The 26,300-nt window shown below is 36.8% G+C and overlaps 2 protein-coding genes across 2 annotated transcripts in view; both read right to left on the reverse strand.

Annotated features, from left to right (window-relative positions):
* rictora (RPTOR independent companion of MTOR, complex 2 a) overlaps nt 1-17,166 on the reverse strand; it is an 81,380-nt gene extending 64,214 nt beyond the window's left edge. The window contains exons 1-5 of the mRNA XM_056457330.1: nt 17,104-17,166; nt 16,921-16,968; nt 13,522-13,619; nt 5,669-5,733; nt 4,626-4,757 (exon numbers count right to left, since the gene is read on the reverse strand). Of these exons, the coding sequence (XP_056313305.1) occupies nt 4,626-4,757; nt 5,669-5,733; nt 13,522-13,619; nt 16,921-16,968; nt 17,104-17,152 (392 nt within the window). The 5' untranslated portion in view covers nt 17,153-17,166. The remainder of the gene's footprint in view (nt 1-4,625; nt 4,758-5,668; nt 5,734-13,521; nt 13,620-16,920; nt 16,969-17,103) is intronic.
* A 2,335-nt stretch (nt 17,167-19,501) lies between these two features.
* Nucleotides 19,502-26,300, reverse strand: part of LOC130228402 (FYN-binding protein 1) — a 37,445-nt gene continuing 30,646 nt past the window's right edge. The window contains exons 14-20 of the mRNA XM_056456831.1: nt 24,765-24,811; nt 24,402-24,468; nt 20,558-20,657; nt 20,327-20,489; nt 20,209-20,239; nt 19,855-19,886; nt 19,502-19,759 (exon numbers count right to left, since the gene is read on the reverse strand). Coding sequence (XP_056312806.1) covers nt 19,737-19,759; nt 19,855-19,886; nt 20,209-20,239; nt 20,327-20,489; nt 20,558-20,657; nt 24,402-24,468; nt 24,765-24,811 — 463 coding nt within the window. The 3' untranslated portion in view covers nt 19,502-19,736. The remainder of the gene's footprint in view (nt 19,760-19,854; nt 19,887-20,208; nt 20,240-20,326; nt 20,490-20,557; nt 20,658-24,401; nt 24,469-24,764; nt 24,812-26,300) is intronic.

Raw genomic sequence — 26,300 nt, forward strand, 5'->3', positions numbered from 1 at the left:
TTTTTTCAGATCTGATTGTTTTGCGTGGCTGTTTACATTGTTGTTATAAATGTGGCCAATATCAGATTTACAGTGTGAACAGATCATGGTCCTAAACTGACCCGCATGCGTAAAAGTACATTACGGACAGCACAAAATGTCTAATTACACAATGTGTGTACTGTATGAAGTAAGCACGTTGTCAGGTTATGCTTTAATATGATTATTGCCCTTTTCACAGACAACTGTGGAGTATTTCATGAACTGTAAAGTGTTGTTCTGCTACTAATAATATGTATTTCACCATTTGAAACCTAAAATAAGACTTTGGGATTGAAAACACTGATCATTTGTGATTTATGACAACTGCGATGTGCGTCTTTCTGACCACCGCTGTAGTAAACTCATCAAGGGTTAATGAGCAGCCGCAGACTGAACTGTGAAGGCGGAGTTGGTTTATATCTGTTTGCGAAGTTATTTCATTTGACTTCATTATAAACAACAAACACGTGCAGAAGGGGAGTTTGGGTGTTTGAGCACCTGCCCTTTTTTTCTCTCAGAGAGAAAGTTCCCCTTAAAATGAAAATGCCCCCAACACTGCCACTGTACCCTCTTACCCCCACATCCCGATGCTCTTCAGCTTCGCGATCAACCCGTGCCCCAATTGTTAACCAGATTTGTTAAGTTGACATGGGTCAGTTTTGAAACCTTGAATTTTCCAAACCACGGTATACTTTATGTCTGGCGTATGTGCATTTCTTGTGTGTGTTTGTTTTATTTCCATTGGCGACTCCTAGAGGCAATTGTGTTAAATTGCACACTACATAGTATCTTTGAGCTGTGCAATGGCAGCTGTATGGGACGGGATCATCTGCATGTCTAGCAGGTATATAAGGTTTCCATACCATACAGTTGACCAGCCAAACATTAAAGCGCAAGTTGCAGTGATCACCGGTTTTCCCAGTGTAATCGGAGTGATCGACTGCACGCACATTGCTATAAAGGCGCCATCTGAAGACGAATTTGCATACGTGAATCAGAAACATTTCCATTCAATAAATGTGCAAATAATATGTGATGCTCAAATGTGCTTAATGTAACCCAGCTCACTGACTAGGTCACGAAGACAAATTATAAATAGTTTATTTTATATTCTAACATTTTATTTTATGATTGAGACAAGAAATGGTGAATAAAGTTCCTTTATATTATATACATAGTGTTTAAATAATAATAATAAATAGAGAATAAAGTTTTGACTTGGTTGAGGTCGGAGGTTAGCTCCGCCCCCTTGCGTTGTGAGAGAGCTGCCGGTGACGGAGAGTCACTTTGATTAAGCAGCGCGAGCAGATTGAACGACATTACATTGAGACAGCAGTTTAGATCATTAAAACGATCTAAAATCATATTGTTTTGGCAATTGACTGAAAGAAAGCCCTAAAGTTTCAGATTTTAAAGATAGGAAGCCGACAACAAGTCATAGAGTGAAACGAGAGAAGTGCGAGTGGAGTACATTGAATCGCCCGAGACAACAGAAAACTATTATATTTAATCGTGACATATTCTTCTTTATTCTCCCTGTTCATCTTTATTTTTCCTTGGCCGGGTTTTTTGTGTGTGTGTTCCTCTTCGTGTTTCTACTTTGAAATCCCGATCTGTCCCTGCCGTGGATGCTTTCTCAGTGGTCCGGACATGGCGAGCCGCCCTCTTTGAAAGATTGTGCCTGGAAGTAAATTAATCCGTTGTTCACTAAACTGGTAGGACGAAACATTCTTGCACTTTCACTGCGCCCATATTTTTGTATTTATTCGTTTTTGGACTTTGCTCTATCTGGACTGATTTTTTTTTTGTATTTTTCACATCGAACTGGAACTAAAAAGAACTTTTAGTGTTGAACATTGAGCTTGGACTTTGAACTACTACTTTTATCCAAAATTTCCTTCTTTTTTTTTTTTCTTCTTCATTGTACATGCAACAAGTGATTTATGAAACTGAATTTGTATGAAGTGAATTTATCATCTGAAGTGTTGGTGATTTCAGTATATTTGTTATATACATATATTACTTTATTCTAGTGTTCATAAAACTTAACTGTTTTTGACATTTATTTATATGTTTTATTTTGTTTTCATCATTTAACTTGTTTAATATACTTACCTCGGTTATTTACCGTTATCTTTGAGTCTGACTTATTTACCTATATAAAAAAAATCGGTTGTTATTTCTGTACACTCTTGTGAGCGATTTAAATCTTCTGATAACTGGTCCTAATAAAATAGCAAATACTGTAAAAATAACGCATAGCCAAGGGTTACATTAACATAATACACACACTTATTAATGAATCCTACTTGTCTTCCTCGTGATGAAGAGTAGGCAAAATCTAATATGTAGTGGGGGAAAAAAGAAGATCGAGTTCATCAGACGCTGGATTCGAACAGAGTTAATAGTGTCAAAACATGGTACCATGCGCTTTACAAGCTCCGACACTCAAGCTGCTGATATGCGCTCTCTTTAGTTATTTTATCTCTGTCAATCAAACAGGACACTACAAAATTTTACACCTTTACATCGCACTATTTCTTTTTTAATTCCTTCACAGTGCGATGTTTAGACCCCACTGAGTCAACAGCGTCAGCTAAACTCTCCCACTCTATTTTTTCTGTTATTAATGCTGGAGGACAAACTTGCAGATAACACAGTTTATCTCTGGTCTACCACCGAAAGGAGCACCTCCAATTCACATTCTGTTCAAAGTTTCTCTTCTTGCTTGCTTTTGCCATTGCTTTCTCATTTGGTTTTGCCAAAGTAGAGTCATTATGATATTTATTAGGGGGAGGAGGCAGGAAGGGGTTTTGCGCTCATGCACGTGCGCTCAGTTTCACGTGCGCTTAGTTTTACGTTAATTCGGATGTACAAAGAGAAGATGCGTGGGATTCAGCGTACGAACTGTTTCATACATCTGAATTCTTTTCTGCGTACGCACATTTGCAGCTTTGTCTGTACGCAATGTTTTAGTATGAATTCAACGCAAGTCTTCATACATGAGGCCCCAGATCTGTGACTGATTTAGTACTACATATGAAAGTGGCACAAATCTGGAATGAAATGATAAAATTCCATGCGGTTTGGGCTGTTCACACTGTCAAGACAAAAACATATCTGGGCAAAAAAAAATCAGATTTAGGCCACAATTGCCTGCATTGTGAGCGTAGCCAATGAGACCCGAACCCGTTTAGACCTGAGCTATGCTTAAAATACCAGACCTGAATCCGGTTGGAATTCACAGGTCTGACTGCACCCGATTGGCACATATTGACAGCAAACTGCCATTAACAAGTATAAATATGTTGCTAAAATGATGTTTAGGCACTGGGTAGAGCAGATATGCGCATGACATCATCAGTCTGTTCAGTGCTTCCCACAGTTTTGAAATATACTTGCGGTGGTAGCCAGATTGGAACACAACTTTTACAAGTAGCACATAAATGGTTAACTATGTTAAGCTCCAAAGAAGATGCGTCTCTGTGGGTCGATGCAGAGCACGTGACACTATCTGTGGGAGTGTTGATTGTTCTCATGCACACAGAAATAAGCTGTACGAAATGTGTAGGGTGAGAAAAGAGTCTCCACTGGTTAATCGATTGCGGATGTTTGGCATAATAGTAAATAAAAAAAAGTGTCACCAAATATACTTGAGTGACCGTAAATATACCTGGGCGGCCCACCCAAGTAAAGCCCATCTGAGGTAAGCACTGCTGCTGCCAGACTAAAGGGACAATATTCAACTCTCTCCCCGAATATTCAACAAATGCAATTACAATCCCCAATATCTACAAGCAAAAATGATAATTAAATGAATAAATAAATAAAAAGCACACCCACATTTCAAGCCCCCAATGTTCAAACCAAAACTATGCTTCTGATTGCCAGATTCATAAGAACGCTATTCATTTATTCATTGTATTTCAACAGTGTAAATATCAGAAAAAAAATATATATATATATATCTGATCATCATCACTGTTTACATAACATTTACATCACCAAGGAAACACTGAAGTATTAGTATTACATTCAACTTCCTATATCTGACCACTGTTGAAAATGAAACTGACCTCTGCTTTTTGTGGCTGAGGTACTGCACGCGTGGGTTTAACCACCTCATTCCTTCCTAATTTTACAAGTTGCAAGTTACAAAATACAAGCAAAAAGTGCTGCCAACTGATCACTGGTGGATGTGGTGTTCTACAACCCCCATCGGCTACAATATTACACATAGATCAGATATATAATATATGAGGACACGACCTGTTCTTTAATGGAATAACTAAACAAGATCTACCAAAGTTTGTAGCAGTCCGTTTACTAGTTTTAGCACCACTACTTAACACCAAAAAAAAGCATGTCCCATTTTTCGCCCACGTTGTTTGTAGATTACACACATCTTATAATTATGCGTAGTGCTTTTTTTTTAGTTCAATTAGGTGGATTAATTGTGATTAATTGCTGCTCAGCACTAAATATAGTCATAGTTTTGTTACAACTCAAAAATATTGTTAAACAAAAAAACAATCTGACCCTAAGTGTTTTGCAAAGTGAGAAAAAGAAGAAGACAAAGAACCTAATCAGGTATACGAACTTACCTGGAGATCAGGTAATCCACCTGCAGCTGAAGAACTTTCTGGAGGATGCTGCTGTCACGGATCAGATACCTCAGCGCTCTCAAACCCGCAGCCCGAACCTCCTTCACCTCGTTCAGCAACGCCACACGCAGACTGAAATTATCAAAATAAAGAGCAAAAACAGTGATTCAGATCAGAATGTTTGGGATAGTCAATAGGGGTGTCAAAATTAATTGTTTCTTCGGTGCACCGCGATGCAGATGCGGACAATTCGGTATCGGTTCAGTAATAATTATAACCGGTTATTATGTACTGCCGTCATTTATCTCATATGCGCTCTGTCGCGAGGAAAGCGAGTGCGGGTATTTACAACACTACAGGCGCCAACTACTTAAAAATGTCACTGTGTGTGTGTTTTCTGGAAAGTCTTTCACTGGCACTTACAGCAGAAGCCCCTATTTCTCTGCGATTGAGGGAATGAAAGTACTCCATTTCTCTCTCTCTCTCTCTCACTGTGGCCCATTTCGCCTGCTGGCGTGACTTTTCCTCTCGGCTGCTGGCGTGACTTTTCCTCCCCTTTCTTTTCCTCTCGGCTGTATGCATTCGCGGGACCCGACCAGATTTCATGCGGCGCGGGAATAAATTTCCGAATAAAGCACGGGAGCGGTCGGTAACAGGTGTAATTTTAACAGGAGTGGGCGGTCTCACAATATCGCTCCCGAGCGAGCGAGCAAGCGTGCGTGGCGTGTGTGTTTGTTTGGTGCTGTCTATGTTTGTGTATGTGTGTGAATGAGAGACAGTGTGGTGCTGTGTGTCCATGCGTGTGTGTGTGTGTGTGTGTGTGTGTGTTTATACAGACAGGTTGTTATAGCCACCCCCCAAAATACAACACTGAGTATGGAAAGCATCGCCAATGCACTGTGATGCACTGAAATATCGAATTGAACCGAATCGATGGCATGATAATCGTAACCGAACCGTGAGACCAGTATAGGTTCACACCTCTAATAGTCAATGGTCTGTGTAGTCACAAAAAAAAAGCTAAATTTCTGGAAAAAACTTACCAAATGATGATTTCCTCATGTGTAAATCCTAACTTTTCTTCACAGTGACTTACACTGTTCAGGAGCTGAAAAAAAGATTTTTAAAAAAAGACATCAATGTACAATCTGTTTATTCTTAACGGTAAGATGCAGTGGGGGAACAAGTATTGAACACGTCATGTATTTTCCTGGAAATAATATTTCTAAAGGAGTTGTTGACAACCCAAACAATTCAAGCAGGAAAAAAAAAGAATGAAGTCACATGCATTCCTTAGGTGTGAGTTTTTACAGACTTCAACAGAGTGTAAAAATCTTGATGGTTCTGTGGGTCTTGTCTATCAAATCTGAGCTTTAATTTGTATTTTCTATTGGATTCAAACAGGTGATTGGCTGGGCCATTCTACAGTTTGATTTTCTTTCTCTGATGAGAGTTTCATTGGCTGTGGATTGCATTGTCTTGCTGAAATGTCCACCCTGGTTTCATCTTCATCCTCCTGCTAATGTAAATGTTGGACTGAAGCAGCTGATATTCATTTACACTGATGAAGGGAAGAGGGTTGCTGAATAACTACTGAGAGATTTCAGCTGCTGTCTGGGCTTTCACTGCCTTTCTATACCTCCCTTTCTTCATGTGTTCAAAACTTTTTCCCTGCGTCATTTCATTTTATTACGCATAACTTTAGAAATATGTTTTCTGAGAACAACAGTGATGTGTTTAATACTTATTTGCCCGACTGTATATGGACATAGTCAGAGTTTTTATTAGACTGTTGTGGTTTAGTGCATTAATGCAGGATTCAAATATTGTGTGCTTGCATATAAACATCAGTGTTAAAAAGTTAGAGGTAAGCTGGAATTTTATAATTTTTATTGAGTTAATACATTAAATTTATCCCAGTAAAAATATACATCAAAACAATTTCAACATAATTTCCAAATATAACTTTAATATAAACTTATTTGCTTTGAAGAGATTTATTTGTTAAAAGGTTATAAACAAAAAAAAAGCTATGCTCTCTTTTTAGAATAAGAACGGTTTATTCTTTATAACTGCTCTTGGTAATCTGACATTTCAATGTTCAGAGCTTGTTCATGCTGAATGTGACTTCGGTAATAAAATCAATAATAGATTCCAATCATAAACAAAAGCATAGAAACTCTGGTTAAAATGTTAAGTTAAAAAAAATAGGTCAAGAATAGTTTTGGAATCAAATCGTGACTCACAGAGTCGATTCAGTCCCAAATAATTCCCACCTTTAAATGTCCCGTGAAGTGCTTTTTTGTGTATTTTGTTATTTGAAATTTGACGCGATCTCAACTAAAACGCGAATATAGTTCCTATCATCCTATCCCAACCCCTTTCAAAAAAACAGCCAATAGCATTTCGTTTTTCTTAGAGCTCAGCCAGTGAGAGTGGTTGAGCACAAGCGCATCAAATGAGAAGCATCTTGAAAGGTGCGGGACATGTCAGACACTACAGAGCATACAAACCGTGCTGGGCATTTTACGGTCTCGCGCTGAACGCTGTCGACCAATCACAACAGACTATCATCGGTCCAATCAGCGCAGATTAGCTTTGCGCTAAGGAGGGGTTTGGGAACAAATGAATCGCTGAAGGATTCATATGGGAGTCGCTGGAATAATTAGGTAAAAATAAATTCATATTACAAGACCATGAAAGTGTTTTGAACGTTGCATGGATATCAGTGTGTTGTTGGAGACCCATAAAACCGAAATATGACCCTTTTTAATGTATAATATGAGCTCTTTAACTCTAGCATAACTGAAATATTTACACTCCTCCATAATATGTATAGCATATGTGAATCTTCGAAAAGCCTATGGGAAAATCCTAAAGGGATTTTATCGAGGGAACCAGTTTTATGCTAGCAGCCAATTAGCCTACAAGGTGACGTCATAGTTCCTCCACTCTATAGACTGACGATACTCCGGGGGAGGGACTCGGACCAGAAATGAGTTTCTGCAGATTTTGAGTGATTCGGATGTTTAGAAATGAAACTAAAGAGACAGTTGTTGTTTAATTGTAATGATGATTCCTAATATGAAATTCAATCGTAAGCTTGGCAAACAATTTTGGAGAATTTGATGCTTCCCCATTAAAACAGAATGCCCGAACATACTGCCCGAGAGGCAAAGATGGCCGCCAACTGAAATGACTTTTCTTAAAGAGACTTTGGGAGACCTCGGAGAAATGTTGCACTCTTTGCAATGAAATGAAAAACAACAGACGCACAAACACACCTGTCAAAAAACAGCATAATTCAGGGCTCTCAGTCACGCATTCACAGCGAGACGCCCATTTGAAACTGCGCAACACACCTTGTATTTCTCACAGCGAGAAATAATGGATAAGACGTACATACAAAAGGAACCGTTACCCATAGATACAGTATATACACTGTAAATATCTATGACTGTTACCGATCTAATGTTGGAATCCAACGTTGCTGTTTCCAGATAAATGAGGTGACCAGCTGTCACTTCTGAACAAGACGTTCATTACTGTAAATATCAACACTGACAGAACTCGCCCAGAGCACTAGACTAATGTACCAGATGCAGAAACCCACAAATAACTGAAATAAAATGCAACCCACTTGCCTCTGAATGAATGTTCACTAAAAAACTAAATCATCTTACGTTTACTTTGACTGTAATTGTATAAAACGGTGTAATTTATATTATTATATAAGTCTTGTATGCATTTTTAAATAGAACTTGTGAAATTTGAGGCTCTATTTTAATGATCTAGGCGCAAAGTCTAAAGCACATTAAGAACAACAAAAGCATTAAGGGAGTGTCCTAATCCACTTTTTCTATTTTAAGGACTGAAAAATACGGTTTGCACCGCGGCACATGGTCTAACAGGGTTGTGCTTATTCTCTTAATGAGTTATGGGTGTGTTTAGAGTATAACTTGCATTAAACCATTCAGAGTCTCATCTTACATTCCCTTTAAGAGTCGGTTGTGTCGCGCCACGACGCAGTTTCTGTTGACATGGTGGACTTTGTAAACTGAACACTTCACTAGCGAGAAAACAGTTAAACAGAGCATCTGCAGCACGAGGATAAAGAACGAGCCTCCTCCATTTTTTACTTTCTCTTTACTTTACACCTTTACTTTCGTTGAGTAAGGAAACGGTGGAAACTCACTCCACTGAAGAAATTCATTTGCCTACAGATTTAATTCCGTTTGTGAAGCGCAAAGATTTGGGTAAAACTTTATTTTGATGGTCCATTTGAGTATCAGTCGACTGTCTGCTTAAAGGGCACCTAGGTTACCCCTTTTTCTCAGATTTATTATGAATCTTTTGTGTCTCCAGAATGTGTCTGTAAAGTTTCAGCTTAAAACACCCATCAGATTTTTTATTTAACTCTAGTCTTCCCCACCCACCGTTTCTACGTGCCTTTCTGCGTGCCTTAATCTCCTCCCTCGGTTGCGTTAGACAACAAACAAACATAAAGGAAGCAGATCTCACGTAGCGTTTGTGAAAAATACTACAGTAAGAACTTTACCAATGAGTATTTGATGCATTTGCTGTGTTAAGTTACAACGATGAGTCATGCGCACACACAGACACACACACACACACACACACACACAAACACCCAGCACGTACACGATACGCACATACATACAGACAGCGCGCATTTAGCTTTGCACTCTGTTTGCACGCATATGTGACAGGATACAGGTTAATCTCCACTGCTGTATGGATATCTGTTATGTTAATGTACAAATTAAACCTGCTTTAACATCCACAAACTGGGATTGGAGCGTCTTCTTTTATTATTGTTCTGACACGCGGCTGTGCTGATTAAGTGAATCTGAAGTGAATCGCTGTAATTCATTACACACATGCTCTCTTTTAAAACATTTTAAACTTGTAAAACTCACTCTTGATCACATTTGATGATGATTGATGATCCTAGCGAACTGAACAAACCTTTTATTCCTGGTTGCTTTGCGCTCACTCTCTCTTGTTGATATGATTATACACGTGACTACCAGGACATGTTATGCAGCTGTCAATCAATTCGGTGGGCGGGAGGCTCGCACTCCTACGTAAAGTTGCGGTCGATCTGAAAACCGCTCCAATTGGTCCACCATTTTTATGTTGTTAAATTGAAAAAAAAAAAGGACTGGGTGTGTTTATATCACCCCAATATGACGATCTATACACTAGGCCTACACATGTTTCTGTCCAAACAGCTCAAAAAGTAGATTTTTCACCATAGGTGCCCTTTAATATCTGTTGATACTGCTGCTAAACAGACATTTAACTGACTATAAGAAACTTTGCAAGTACATGTCAACTTACACTGACCCTAACCTCAACCTATCAGTCTATTTATAATCTAATGAGAATTAGTAGGCATGTAGATGCAATGTAACCTTAATTCAACAAACGGACCATCAAAATAAAGTGCGACCACGATTTGTTTCAAAACTATTTCTAAATTCAGTTCTAATTTCCAGCAAATGAATAAATGAACAAAAATAACGAAGTGTGGTCAAAACAACTGAGTTATATCCAAACACGCGTCCTGTTTTTATGCAGCATATGGTGATGCAGACGTCTCCAAAACCCGACAGGTGGACAAATCTAAACTTGTGTTTATGAAAACAAATAGAAATATGATTAATAAATAACACTAATAATAATACCATTATACAACTGCAAATTGTCATGAATAAACTGAAAAAAGCCCCCCTGAGATGAAGGCATGGAGGCAGTGGTTTTTATATATTCATGTAAAAAATAATCATTTTTGTAACATTTTAATCTTTTAATTTGTTTTCATATGTAAAGATATTTGTGTATTGCTGTATATCCTGTGTGTATTAAGCAATGTGTAAGCGTTTGGACCTGCATTGATGCATAACTAACATGCTCGGCGCAGCTTTTAGCTGGTCAAGGGTGGTTTATTTCAGTTCCTTACAATAACAACGTGCCAACAATGAGCCTTAACATACCTTCTTACAAGACTGGCACGCCCATGAGTCCACAAAGCAGCGCAAATGGATTTGCTATTTAAACAACGTGGTGCAAAAGTGAAAATTATTGTTGCGCTGGTCTGAAAATAGCAACAAATCACATCATACATATCTTGTGCCAAGTGTATGATAGGGCCCATAGTTTCTGAGATGTAGTGAATTTTAGTACCATTTTGAATGATTGCAGAAATGATTAATTTGCAATATTATTTTAAAAATGATAAATCTCTGTACTGAAAGTGATCACAGCTGTGAGAAAGAAAAAAAACAGCGTCTGGTAATGATGAGATGCACAGGCTGACCCCAGAAATAAGAAGTGCGACAGACACATCAACAATCGCACTAAGCTGACCTTTCGGTGTAAAATTAGTCTGCCTCCGTACTAAACATGTTTGCGCGAGCGAATGAGCGTAATGACCTTGGCAGGCCGTGCATGCATATGTATGTGTTTGTGATGATGTCAGAGCTCAGGCAGTCAGAAGGGGCCATGTGACCCTCAGAGAGGATTAGATCTCCTCTATCTCAGCATCCTTAAAAGGCCACACACAGTACTCATGCACACATAAACACACACACACACACCCCCACCCACCACCGGAGTTATTATTCACCAAAGCTGAGTAAATCCCACTTCAGCACACACACAAAAACAGCTTCTGTAATAACAGTACTAAGACTTAACCTCAGACCCACTGAGATCGAACTCTCAAGCATAAAAACAAACCCTGTCAGAAAGAAACTGAAAGTGAGAGGAGGACACAGACTATGATAAACAACTTTAAAACACACACACAGACACACTGTTTACTACCACTTCCCATATCTGCTCATAGGACCAGACCATAAAAACATTGCAATAGTAAAAAAATTTGTTTTAAAAATTCAAACATTTTTTTTACTTGACTTGTATGTCTGTCAAGAAAGCACAATTTAATTTGTGTGTGTGTCTGTATATGTGTGTCTGTATATGTATGTATTTATATTTATATTTATATATATTATATATATATATATATATATATATATATATATATATATATATATATATATATATATATATATATATATATATACACACACACATACACACACACACAAAACAGTTCTTTTTGGTTCTTGAATCTGATTGGCTGATAGCTGTGCGATATTCTGCAATAACAGCATTTGCACAGCCTCCTCACTCTTCTGTATTACTCCGCCCACATACAACGACAAGAGGAAACTTTACAGTTAGACAAATATTGCAGCTTTTGGACAACATAATGTACTTTTAAGCTTTAAGTAGTTTAGATTGCAATTATACAGTTTATTTATAGGGATAGTGCCTATTTCAAAATATTTATCATGTTTGAGAGACTGCGCGTCGGTGTCCATTAGCCAAAGGAAGTTGACGTTGCCCATCCACAAGATGGCGCCAGGACCGCATAATAAGCCCTTGTTCATAAGATCAGAACAGCCTGATTTCTAACTACACCTGATCAAATCATTGTTAAACTGGTAAGTAATATTCTAAGTCGATCTTTCCCTTTTATATAGATTGCAACTATGGAGTTTATTTATAAGGACAGTGCCTATTTTAATACAGTTACTTTCCTATCCCGGTTCTCAACAGTGTTATTCAGAGACCTCACCCACAAACACCCCCTCCTTATCGCAAACACAACAGCAGTCTGGTAGTGACTCAAAATCAGTGCAAAAAAAAAATATAGGGAAAAAAGACATCAGACTCCATTTAACTGTGGTTATCATTTCCTCTTATCAGTAAAAATATAATAATTACCCCTGCAGCACTATTTATATTTAACACTTCATCTATTTCCAATTGCATCGGTTTAGTTCAACTACGTTATCATTTTTAAACGGACTAATTAAATTTTTAAGTCAGAAATCTGAGACCAGTTACCAGACATAATTTCACTTTTTATTCTTACAAAACATGGTAAAAATGCATTTTTTTCTGACTGCTTATTTTGATTTATGGAACCTCCCCTTTGTAGATGCTTTTATTGAATTAAATCAACTTTGTACACCAACATTTCTTTATTTGTATCTAATGCTCAGACTTAAGCATAGGAAAATGCAAAGGCATTTATAGATTATTAATTTATTATTTAATCTGAAAATGTGCAATGCAAAAAATATAAATAACTATCAAAAATAAATACTGCAAATCATACGGATTTTAATTATTTTTGATGAAACCAAGAATGCACATAGCAACTCACTTTAAAATATTCTACAATGTTAACATTAAGCACTCTTCATCTTTTTCCTTAAAATCAGCGCAAAAATAAAAATGTAGGGAAAAAAAGCCATCAGACGCCATTTAACTGTGGTCATCAATTCTTCTCATCAGTAGAAAATATGTATAAACAATACTGGAAAAAATTGAGCTCACAATATTTCATTTTTCTGCAATTTATTGCGATATGAATGTAATTTCTAACCAACTTCATGTTTTTCTGTGGAACATTCAGACAAAAATATTATATTCAGTTGTAAAATAACACTAGATTGTGTTTTGTGTGTAAATAATTATTAAAAATTATCATACTTACACGTAATTTGTAATCTACAAACATTATAGTTTCCTGTTCTCAAACGGTTTAAACTCTCTAGAAATAAAAGTCACAGACCCTAAAAACACTAAGGTTTAACTCTGCAACGACTCCACAATCTTATGAACTGTATAGACTATAATGCCAACTCAACAAGGCAGACTCTGCAATCTGATTATTGCAGACTCATAAATTACTGTATTGATGCTAAAAAAAATATATTGTGTGCAGCCCAAAGTAAAATCACATTCAAACGGATATAGATCCATCTCTGAATAAACCAAAGCTGATCTTTACCTTAACAAAGTTGTTGAGATGACCGAGCTTCCTCATGTTGGAAACCCCGTGAGATTTGGCAATGTTCTGAAGGATCTCACGCATGTTGTCTGAGGGTTCTGTGGAGAAAAAGTTAAAATTCTTTTAAATAAAAACAATTTGGTTAACAGTTGACTGCTGTTAATATATCCAGGCCATAATTATCCCTGTGAAATATCATTCATTCTTCATTTATAAAGCACATTTAAAAAAAAAAAACACCATGGTTGACTAAAGTGCAGTGCATGTAACCGATACAAAAAATAAAATGCATTATATTTAAAAAAGATCCATGAGATTTACTCAAATCAATAGATTAGTCTCCCATATTTAAAAAAAATATATATGTTCAAACAAACAAAATCTCTTAGGACCTTGAGTATGAATTAATCGCACAAATAATTTTGCAGGGTTTTGTAATATGACGATATACTCCCAGAGTTCATCAAGATTCTTTGGATTCATCTTCAATGCCTCCTCCTCCATCTTACCCCAGACATGCTCAATAATGTTCATGTATGGTGACTGGGCTGGCCAAACCTGGAGCACCTTGACTTTCTTTGCTTTCAGGAACTTTGATGTGGAGGCTGAAGTATGAGAAGGAGCGCTATCCTGCTGAAGAATTTGCCCTCTCCTGTGGTTTGTAATGTAATGGGCAGCACAAATGTCTTGATACCTCAGGCTGTTGATGTTGCCATCCACTCTGCAAATCTCTCACACGCCCCATTATCAATGTCATCCCAAACCATGATTTTTCCTTCACCAAACTTGACTGATTTATGTGAGAATCTTGGGTCCATGAGGGTTCCAATAGGTCTTCTGCAGTATTTGTGATGATTGGGATGCAGTTCAACAGATGATTCATCTGCAAAATCTACCTTCTGCCACTTTTCCAAATGATCAACTAGAAGTCAAGTTATTATTTGTTGCTTTTACAACTGGGATCGACAACAAGACTTTTGTCAGGTAGTGTAGAATGTATGAACAAAATAAAAAGTCTATCTTTCATATTATGCTCTATTGCTTATTCTGTACTGTCACAAAAAACATTATTGATGCTAATATATACATGATCACAATACTACACGCCATTACAACGATGCACACAGAAACATGAGTAACAGTATTGTGAGAACGTTGTTATCTTTGAACATACAATGTTCACATTTGGCATATTTTTTAGCGATATTTTGTATTTTTATGTTGGATCTGTAATTATTCATTTTTGTGTTTAATATTTGGATTTTTTTCATATACACTTCTGGTCAAATGTTTGGGGTCAGTAGGATTGTTAAATGTTTTAAAACAAGCGTCTCCTGCTCACCAAGGCTGCATTTATTTAAACAAAAACACAGTACAAATTGTAAACTGGTATTGCACTATAAAATAATATAGATGAATTTTTAGCTTCATTACTCCAGTGTTCAGAGTCACATGATCCTTCAGAAATCACTCTTATATGAATTATTATTATTATTATTATTATTATTATTATTATTATTATTATTATTAAAGGTAATAGTAATAAAAACAATAATGACTGGAGTAAAAATTTCATTTGAAACCACATAAAATAAGAAACCAGTTATTTAAAAAATTAACAAATCATTAACATTTTTTTTACATTTAATAAACGCCACCTTGATGAACAGAATATTTTTCTAATTTTCTTTAAAAAAAAAACATCAAGAAAAAAAACTGACCCCACTTTTGACCAGTAATGTATGTTTCTAAATTTAAATCACATGTTCGCCCGGAAGTTCTAAACAAAGTGAGAAATATGATCACATATTAATGAGCAAATCTCTGAGCATATACATTAAAATGTAAAAAATAAATAGTGATATTAAATATTAGCTTACTGAATTTACAGAAATGGTACTATATTGTGACACATACAGTTTAAATCAAAATTATTAGCCTTACTGTGTAATTTTTATTCTTTTAAAAATATTTCCCATGCTATTTAATAAAGAAAATATTTTATTCAACACATTTTTAAACATAATAGCTTTAATAACTAATTTCTTTCATCTTAGCCAAGATGACAGTAATATTTTTTCTACTCACTCTGCAAGATATTATACAGCTTAAAGTGACATTTATTTATTTATTATGATAATTATTATGTTAATAATAATAATAATAATAATAATAATAATAATATGGTAGGTGTTAGGTTAGGTTGGTTAATGGTATCGGATAACAGTGGTTTCTTTGTAGACAATCGAAAAAATAAAATATTTCTTAATGGGGCTAATAATATTGACCTTTAATCAAGTCAAACTAAAAGAAAAAAGACTTCCTCTATAAGATATAAATTGAGATAAAGTTGGTTTTATATTTACACATTTGTTCAGTGACAACTTGTGATATTCTCCCGATATTGTTTACCATGGTACTTTGAATATTCGGTCTGAAATCACAAGTAAAAATGACTTTAAAATAACATTAGCACTATTTAATTTACTGTTAATATTTCATTTAACATTGTACTTTGATAGTCATTAGCTGCTAATATGATTTCCCGGTTTAGAATTTGTAAATAATCCTTTTCTGAAATGATATTATTACCTAGAAAAAGCCTAAATGTGCAAACAGAAAACCAACTTTACCTCAACAAGAAATAAATTACAGCAAATACTGTGAAAATGTCCTTGTTCTGTTAAAAATCACATGGGAAATATTGGAAAAATGATGTAAAAATCACGGAGGAGGGCTAATAATGCGGACTTCAACTTCGATGAGATGTTTTATATCGTGATGTGAGATTGTTGTCGCCCAGCCCTACGTGAATGTGATATCATGATCTACATTTAGCAACTGCAATTAAACCCTTTTCCCTGCTGAAGTCTTTATTTAGTACATTTCTCAAGAGACACGACTGCACTGCAAGATTCATCAAGATCAGCCTCGTCAAAGACTTTCAGCATCTAACACAAACCAGATTACACAAACCACACATTGAAGACGTGAAATCTAATATATAAAGCAACATATAAAGGCAAAGAGATGCAGTGAATGTTTACTAACACACCCCAACCACTGCATGTATTCTGCTGACCTGTAGATGTTTACAAGACAACAAACTGACTGGGCTGTGAATCTCAGATCAAAACAACAGCTACTGCACAAATCATAGTGAGCTGGCTAGCTAGACAGCATATCTAGGGCATTAGCGACGCATATAGTGCAGTCTATTTAGGACACACATTAGGTTTTGTGACAGTGAACATCATCTTCACCCCCTCATTCTGCTGTATGAGGGCCAGATATAGGAGATTCGCAAATACTAACGCATTTCACTTGAATTTAGGTTGGGTATTATTACAGAGAAGCATTATAAAGGTGTTTTATTATTATCACTATAGTGACTCTCACCCCGCGTAAGATCCAGCGGTACATTCTCCTCCCCGCTGTCATTCCGACCTGTCAAACACAAAAAACAGCACAATAAAGAGACTGTGAGCATTTATCCGAGCTGTAAGTTAAACAAGACATGCGAAAGGTTTTAAAGAGCGCCGGTTGAGCTTTGTGAATGTGGTGCAAGTGCCGTTAACTTGCCTCTCATCCGTACACTCCGGGTCGGACGGCCGCGGATGCTGACCGCCATGTTGGCAGGGACGTTCATCATCACAACACCGGAACTCTCGTAAACTCTCGCGGTGTTTTTAGTGCAGCGATGCTAAGGACTTTGAGCCCTTTTATGAAAAAGCTCTTTTAATATAATATGAGAAAGAAAAAATATTTAAAAAGTCATAATGATGTGTGATGTATAATCATATAATTATTATGTGAAATTAGATTATTAAGATCACGTTATAAAATGAAATTATATATTTATATTTGAGATCATTTACCTATGCATTATTAAAAATGGACATTACTGAGCTGCAAATTAAATAATAGATTATTAATTAGGTAAAAGTAGGCAATGAATTAATTATAGTTAACATAATATACTATCTTGAATTACAAGCAATCACAAAAAATTAAAAATAATAATTATATATATATATATATATGAAGAGTTACAAAAACCTTTAAATCCTGTTTGATATTTTCTTCTAAAATGAGCGTTTTTATCCGACCCCTGTGTGTAGGCTCAGTAGTTTTACTTTTGTAGTGAGGAATAAGTTATTTTCATTGCCTTTAAAGTGAAATAACTGAACAAAAACATAAGAGGCTGACAAAAATTCTCATTTTAGGAGAAATTTTCAGATGGCATTTAGAGGTTTTTGAATCTCAACTCTTCATGTCTGGTTCTCGAATCTGATTGGTTGATAGCCATGATATTAAAGTAATATCAGAACTCGTACAGTCTCTTTTTCCTTCTGTGTATTACTCTGCCCACACGAGTGGCAAGCAGACGACTACAGTTTGACAAATATTGCAGCTGTTGGACAACATAATGTACTTTTGAGGCTTTTTTCGGTGAGAATGTAGTTGTTTGGATGGCATCAATGCAGTTTATTTATAAGGAAAGTGCCTATTTTAAATATTTATAATTTCAGAGATTTAGGGCGTTCACAGACATCAGCCTGTCATACTGAGCAGAGCAAAGACAGTTGATGTTCTGCCACAAGATGGCGACAAAGACCGCATAATAAGTCCTTAGAGGAGGAAAGACTACAGCAAACTACAGCTGATTAAATCATTATGAAACAGCAGGTAAGTGACTTTCTAAGTTCATCTCTCTCTTTTGTGTATTGTAGTGCTGTATTTATATCATAGTAATCAGGTAGTGTTTTTGGTATTGTTCGCATTTTTTTGGGTGGGGTGGGGAGGGGGGTTAATTATTGCGACAGACAAAAATACTGGTCCTGTAGACTGAGATAGCATTTCATGCCGTTCAGCCTTATAATCATAAAATGTGAGCAAAATCACCTGTTTTGTCATCACTTTAGACATTACGCTAGACAATCATTCGAACACTAGCTCTAACGTGACGTTGGTGAAGTAGTTACAGCTTCTGCTGATGTCAGCTGCAGATGTGAATAAATGGTTTAAGAAAGTAGTTTCTCATTCAAAAGGGTTTTGATTTTCTTTTTTTATATACACGATTATGCCATCGAACTGTTGCATAAATACCATAACACACTCGTAGCAGTTCAATATGGCTGTATATCGTCAGTGGTGGGACGCTGGTGTGTGACCCCCCTAAGGCGTACGTCTCCCACTAGTGCCGATATACAGCCATATCACACTGCTAGTTGTGTGATATTGCTAGATCTATCTATCTATCTATCTATCTATCTATCTATCTATCTATCTATCTATCTATCTATCTATCTGTCTGTCTGTCTGTCTGTCTGTCTGTCTGTCTGTCTGTCTGTCTGTCTGTCTGTCTGTCTGTCTGTCTGTCTGTCTGTCTGTCTGTCTATCTATCTATCTATCTAGTCACCTTAGAATTATAAGGTTCTATCTGTCATTTTTGTCAAAATGTAGTTATTCACATAATCTTATTAATTGACAACTTATTTACATTATGGGATGTTTTTTAGAAGTTGTTAACATTTTAAGACTCTTTATTTAAAAAAACAAATGTTACACACGTACTGTTTGCTATGGAATGCACAAATTTTGAAGCTCAAAATCATTCAGAACGCAGATAGAACCTTTTCTATCTATCTAATATTTTGTAACATAATTAAAAATATTACATTATTACTATATATTAAATATGACTACAATATTATTATACATTTTCACTATTCAGAATCTGTATAACATTCAATTCACTCAAGGACATGTTTTAAGATCACAAATTTGTTTATTTAACTGAGGCGTATATACTATGTACAATACAGTATTCACTAAATATATACATCATTCTCAAACAATATAATAATAAACATATAATATATTGCTTTCATGAAATGATCAACAGCAAATAAGCATGTTTAAAGGGATAGTTTACTCAAAAATGAAAATGTATTCACTGTTTACTCTCCCTTCACTTGTTGGACACAAAAGAAGATATTTTGAAGAACGGTGAAAACCTGTAACCATTGACTTCCATGGTATTTTTCCTACTTTGAAAGTCAATGGTTACAGGTTTTCAGCGTTCTTCAAAAATGTTTTGTTTTCAACCGAATAAAGAAACCCATAAAGGTTTGTAACTGGTGAGTAAATTTAGATTTTTATGGGAACTATCCCTTTAAGATGATGAAAACTCAAAAGCATTTGTCAATGCTTCAGTCATTGTCGTAGATGCACTCTGTAACAAACAAGAAAGCAGAACAAATAATAAGCAATTATCAGATTACACAAATAATCAAAATATATATTCAGAATCTGCAAGTTATGTCCTACCATCACCGACATCATCATAAACCGAGCCATCCCTTAAAGAAAGAAAAGTAAACACACAAAAAACAAAAGTACCGGCCAACTGATTAGTCTGCGACTTTTTTATATCAAGGTTTTACACAATACTTGCTTTATTAATTACATAAATATTTACAAATATGCAGCTTTTACAGTTGATGTCAAAATTATTAGTCATGCAAATTTATTCCCCCAATTTCTATTTCTATTATTAACACATTTCTAAACATAATAGTTTTAATAACTCATTTCTAATAACTGATTTATTTTATTTCAACAAAATACAAACATACAAACAACAAATTATTCACATTTTAACACAAGGAGGATTGTACTTACGGCTCCAAATTAGCAGTAAACACATAGCCAACTGAAACATAGAGATACTAGATTTAATCTTCTGCCGGAATGGTGCATATTCACAGCACAACATGTTCTATTTCCTTGACAAACTCACATTTTCCTTCACTGTTGCGGCCGATGAGTTTGTCGCCTGCTTGATGAAGGATCACATCTATCGTTTCTCCAGGTTTGACCGGCAAGTCTTTATTACCAAACTTCTTTATCGCCAGTGTTTGGAGGACAGTAGCTTCATACAGCACTTTGATTTCTGCATTATACTGCGAGATAAAGGCAATGAGGGTTAGTTTGTGGGGGAGTTAAACAGTTCAACTTCTGTGGGTCTTACTTTAAACTTCTTTCTGAACTCTTTCTCCTCCTTCTCAAACTTTTTCTTTTTTTTCGGGTCCATTTCGGTTGCTTTGCTTGTTGAGCTGAACTGTGGAACACTGCGGTGAACAAGTGAGAATAAGGTGATATGAACGTCATTTTACTATCTTAAAAGAAAAAATAATAACAGATGACTATACTAGGGGTGTAACGATAACAACCCAGGCTCATTCTGAAAATGTACCGCTATATACATTTCTGGAGAGCACCAAATACGTCCCAGGAGCTACGTTTTTTGCAGTTTTTGTTTTCGCGAATCCACCAGAGGTCACTGTGTATGCTTTTTCAGATCTCAAAATTGTCCCATTGTGCCATTGAGTGCCATTTGCGCCTGCTCTTCTCGTGTAAATCCACTAGAGGCTGCTGTCAACTGACTGACTGACTGACCGATTGACTGACCCACCCTCCTCCTTCCTTAAACCCAACCAATAGTGTTTTCAAAAGCACCGATTGACCCGGCCACCCACTTCTCTATACCCAACCGACAGTTTTAAGAAACCCGTCATCATGGTCAACTCCTTTCTTCCTCTCTGCGTCTCAAGTCCGCTGACATATATGGCAAGCTAACTGGTAACAGCAGGAAAACCATCCATACAGACATAAGCGATTAGCTGGTAACCGCAAAAAGAAACGGCATCATACCGGCCCATAGCGTTCATTTTAAAAACGAAATACAGCCATACGTTCTTCGGCTACGTAATTCGCGATCTCCAGAAATGCATATAGGGCTACGTTTTCAGCACGAGCCTATGTTGAACGATAAAGTCAAGTCGATGTTTATTTATAAACCGCTTTTAAAAACAACAAGTGTTTACCAAAGTGATGTATAAGCATGCACCATTTAAATCGAAGCACAAATAAAACAGAAATAGGAGTAGAGATGCATTTTAAGGATAGATTTATAAACAGAAAAGTCCACTAAAGGAGGTCGAGCATTCCCATATATGGCTCCTAAACTGTGGAATAGCCTAGAATAGTGTGTTCTCGTTTGCTATTCCTGTCAACAAACGATCAGCTGCATTCTGCACCATCTGCAGAGGAGTAATAGAGGCATGGCTAATATCCACATAAAGGGAATTACAATAATCTAGCCGAGTCAAGATAAAATATGTATAACTCTTTTAAAGTCGTTAAAAGGCAGGAAAGATGAATTGCAAACTGGTTGAAAATTGATTCAGATATTTGACAATTCAAATCAGTTTAAATGCCAAACAAATACGCTATACAGTTGGAATATAGATAGGGTGAGGAGCTCTGTCACCCGAGAGGAGCTCAGAGTAGAGCCGCTGCTCCTCCACATCGAGAGAAGTCAGCTGAGGTGGCTCAGGCATCTGTGTCGGATGCCTCCTGGACGGCTACCAAGGGAGGTGTTTCAGGCATGTCCCACCGGGAGGAGGCCTCAGTGAAGACCCAGGACACGCTCGAAGAACTATGTCTCTTGGTCCGGAGGAGCGGACGAAAATGAGATGAGATGAGATGTTGCTGAAGGTCTACATCCCTTCCAGGAGCCTTTGGTCAGAGAGCGAGCACCAACTTGCCATCGCAGAGAGGCTATAGGTCACTTTCCAAAAACCTTTTCATTCAATGCTCCATGCTTGTGGAATGATCTTCCCATTCCGACTCGGACTGCGGATTCACTGCAATCCTTCAAAGGATAACCAAAAGCCCATCTCTTCCGAGACCACCTGATCCCCAGTAAATAAAACCAAAACCACCTCTAGAAGCAATTTCTCTCTTTAAAAAAAAATCTCTAAACTGCACTAAAATTTCTGAGCTATTTTGAATAAGTATTAGCTATTTCTAATTACTAAAGTTATTTTGTATAACTAGCACGTCTTGTGTGTATTGCCTCTTCTTGTTGAATCGCTGAATACCTCCTCAATTGTAAGTCGCTTTGGACAATAGCAACTGCTAAATAAATAAATATAAAGGTAAATATGAATGAATCTCTGAGGGGAACTGACTGCCTTTAATAAAAATGGTCAACATGGAATTTACTCTTCAACTAACAAATGATTACACTTTAAGCTAAACACTAGTATCTTGCAAACTAACTAGTACAATATTATGTATCGTCAACATACATAAGCAAATATATATTAAGCTACAGTATGTTATAATGTACACTAAAAAAATTATTCATTGGATTTACTAAATGTATAAGGTAAGTGATTGAAAACAATTCGAACAGGCTGAATTTAAACAAACTAATTAAATATAGTAATGTTCAGCTTAATTTGTTTGTTTAAATTCAGCCCATATAAATTGTTTGCAACCATTTTAATACACAAATACACCCCAAAAGAGAGTAAATCCAATCAATCATTTTCAGTGTACATTGATGAATTTAATTGAATCATAAATTATTCCAAATTAGTACTTAAAATTAGGTTTAAAACATGTTTAATTAATCTTCTGTAATGAGCACTTTGGAAATCTTTGAAAAAGAATCTCAATTTCACAGGAGGGCTTAATAATTTTGTCTTTAACTGTATAACTCGATTTTCAGAGAGTTTGATTGACAGATCAACCATTTATAGCATACAGATAAAATTCAATCTCATAAATTAACACATAACATAATCCAAATACTCCAAAGGGGAATACTTCCCAAAAAGACACTGCAATTTTTGAATGGCGTCTACGCTCATCTTGGTCTGTCTCATTTCTCCTAAGAGTTGGTTTGAACTTCTGTGTAGAGTGATCGGCGTGACCCACGGCGCATGCCTTGCGCGTAGTCATGTTTTTATACTTCTGCGTGCTGCTTGTGTTGCTCTGCAATAACATTTTCGAAACACTAGCTGGCAGTAGATTTTTATGTTCCTCTGTGTCCAGTTTCTTCACTGGTGTTTTGTTTTTTCCGAACGCTACCTTAATGTACAAGCAGCTAAAACTCGCTCATTCAGAGGCGGGAAAAGGCAAACGTGCAACAACTTTAATCATAAGGTAAACACAAAACAACAGTTTCCATCTGGAGCTCCTTCACAGAACTTGACACTTGTAAACACTCACTCTATAGGGCTCGCAGCTCTCAGGACCACCCACAATCCTGAGGTTCACATAATCTTGGATCCGGCCCGTATCCATTTGGTTCCTTGCTAATGTCGCCTGCTTGCTTTGGTGAAGCGTATTTGTATTAAACTGAACTAATTAAAACTGAACTGAGCTTCAATAGTGACATTGTTTTAACCTGAACTGAATCCATTTTAATTTAAATAGAACTACACCAGCATACTCTCCTGCCTGCCTGATATGCTGGGATGTTTCCACAATCTGAAATATTGTTAGGACATTTTTGCTGTTTTTTCCATATATATTAAGCTACAGTATGTTATAATGTACACAAAAACATTTTTTTTATTGGATTTACTAAATGTTTTTAAGGTAAGTGGTTGCAAACGATTAGAACAGGCTGAATTTAAACAAACTAATTAAATATAGTAATGTTCAGCTTAATTTCAGCTTAAATTCAGCCCATGTAAATTGCTTGCAACCTTTTTAATACACAAATACACCCCAAAAATGAGTAAATCCAATGAATCATTTTCAGTGTACATTGATGAATCGAATTAAATCATAAACTATTACAAATTAGTTCTTAAAATTATGTTTAAAATGTGTTTAATTAATCTTCTCTACACAGCACTTTGGAAATCTTTGAAAAAGAATCTCAATTTCACAGGAGGGCTTAATAATTTTGTCTTCAACTGTATAACTTAATTTTCAGGCAGATCAACCATTCATAGCACCCACACATTCTAATGTTTTTTATGCTTATATTCTAATTACACGTATGATCAAACCTGTTAGAAGAGGGAGGAGGGGGGAAATCTGCTTGAAGCACATCATCATACGTCTCATCATTGGCACCTGTTGAACATTAAACCAAATAAAACATCTCAGGGCATGCACATTTATGCACTTGACAGCATTATCTACAGTAAAGTGATAATAATACACTGGATCATATTTTTCACATTGACTGTTCATGCGCTGTGAGGAAATCAAACCAATGTTTTGGCATTGCTAATGTCACGCTGTACTGTGTGATCTAATGTTAAAAGAAATTCAGTAATATTATTCCATTTAGCTGTGCTCATATTCTTAGAAACTCATTGAAATTATAGTAATGCATTAATGTGGAATTTAAATGCAGTCTTACTCACCCTCACCATTCAATTCAAAACCATCTGAAGGAGGTGGAGGGGGGAAGCTGAAAAACAGCAGTAAAATAAAGCAGATAACAGGTTTAAAGAGGTTTTAATGCATTTATTAGGTTTTAAGTTATGACTTTAAACTATTAAAGTATGCTAACATTTCTTCCAAAATTCAAATAGAAAGACATTTTTATTTTCATAAATTGGTAATTGGTCAAAATTTGCAATTCCATTCACTTTCCTTCGGCTTAGTTCCTTTATTTATCAGGAGTCGCCACAGCGGAATGAACCGCCAACTTATTCAGCATATGTTTTACACAGTGGATGCCTTTCCAGCCACAATCCAGTACTGGGAAACACCCATACACACTCATTCACACACACTCATACACTACGGCCAATTTAGTTCATCCAATTCACCAATAGTGCATGTCTTTGGACTTGTGGGGGAAACCGGAGCACCTGGAGGAAACCCATGCCAACACGGGGAGAACATGCAAACTCCATGCAACCGGGACTCGAACCAGCAACCTTCTTGCTGTTATGCGACAGTGCTAACCACTGAGCCACCATGCCACCCCTAAGTTGTAATCTGTCATTGAAAAATCTAATTTCACCAAATAGTAATTTGGTAAATCTTCTGGAAAGTGGTGGTATTGTGTCATCTACAAATTTGTATAAACATCTGCAAATATGGCAATATGAAAATGATTATTTTGTGCATACTTATTTAGATTTAAGAAATGCCATCAGCAGTTTACAGGATAAAACCCCAAAAATCTACTGTATGTAAACAAATGACTCATTCATTCATTTTCTACTGCTTTTCTGGGGCTGGGTCGCGGGGGCAGCAGTCTTAGGAGAGAGCCTCAGACTTCCCTCTCCCCATACACTTCCTCCAGCTCCTTTGGGGGGATCCCGAGGAGTTCCCAGGCCAGCCGAGAGACACAGTCCCTCCAGTGTGTCCTGAATCTTCCCCGAGGCCTCCTCCTGGTGGGACATGCCTGGCACACCTCCCTATGTAGGCGTCCGGGAAGCATCCGAAACAGATACCCGAGCCACCTTAGCTGATTCTCTCGATGTGGAGGAGCAGCGGCTCTACTCCGAGCTCCTCTCGCGTGACAGAGCTCCTCACCCTATCTATAATAGTGCGCCCTGCCACCCTGCAAAGGAAACTATTTTCGGCCGCTTGTATCCGAGATCTTGTCCTTTCGGTCATGACCCAAAGCTCATGACCATAAGTGAGAATAGGAACGTATATTGACCGGTAAATCGAGAGCTTTGCCTTTCGGTTCAGCTGCTTCTTTACCACAATGGACTGGTACATTGACCGCATTACTGCTGCCTCGATCCGGCTGTCAATCTCACGTTCCATCCTTCCCTCATTCATGAACAAAACCCCAAGATACTTGAACTCCTCCACCTGGGGTAAGGACGTTCCTCCAACAAACAAACAAATAACTGTGATTCGTAAATCCAATGGTTAGCACCATTGCATCAGAGCAAGAAGGTCACTGGTTCGAGCCTCGGCTGGATCTGTTGGCA

This window comes from Danio aesculapii, chromosome 5, assembly GCF_903798145.1.
Source record: "Danio aesculapii chromosome 5, fDanAes4.1, whole genome shotgun sequence".
Lineage (NCBI taxonomy): Eukaryota > Metazoa > Chordata > Actinopteri > Cypriniformes > Danionidae > Danio > Danio aesculapii.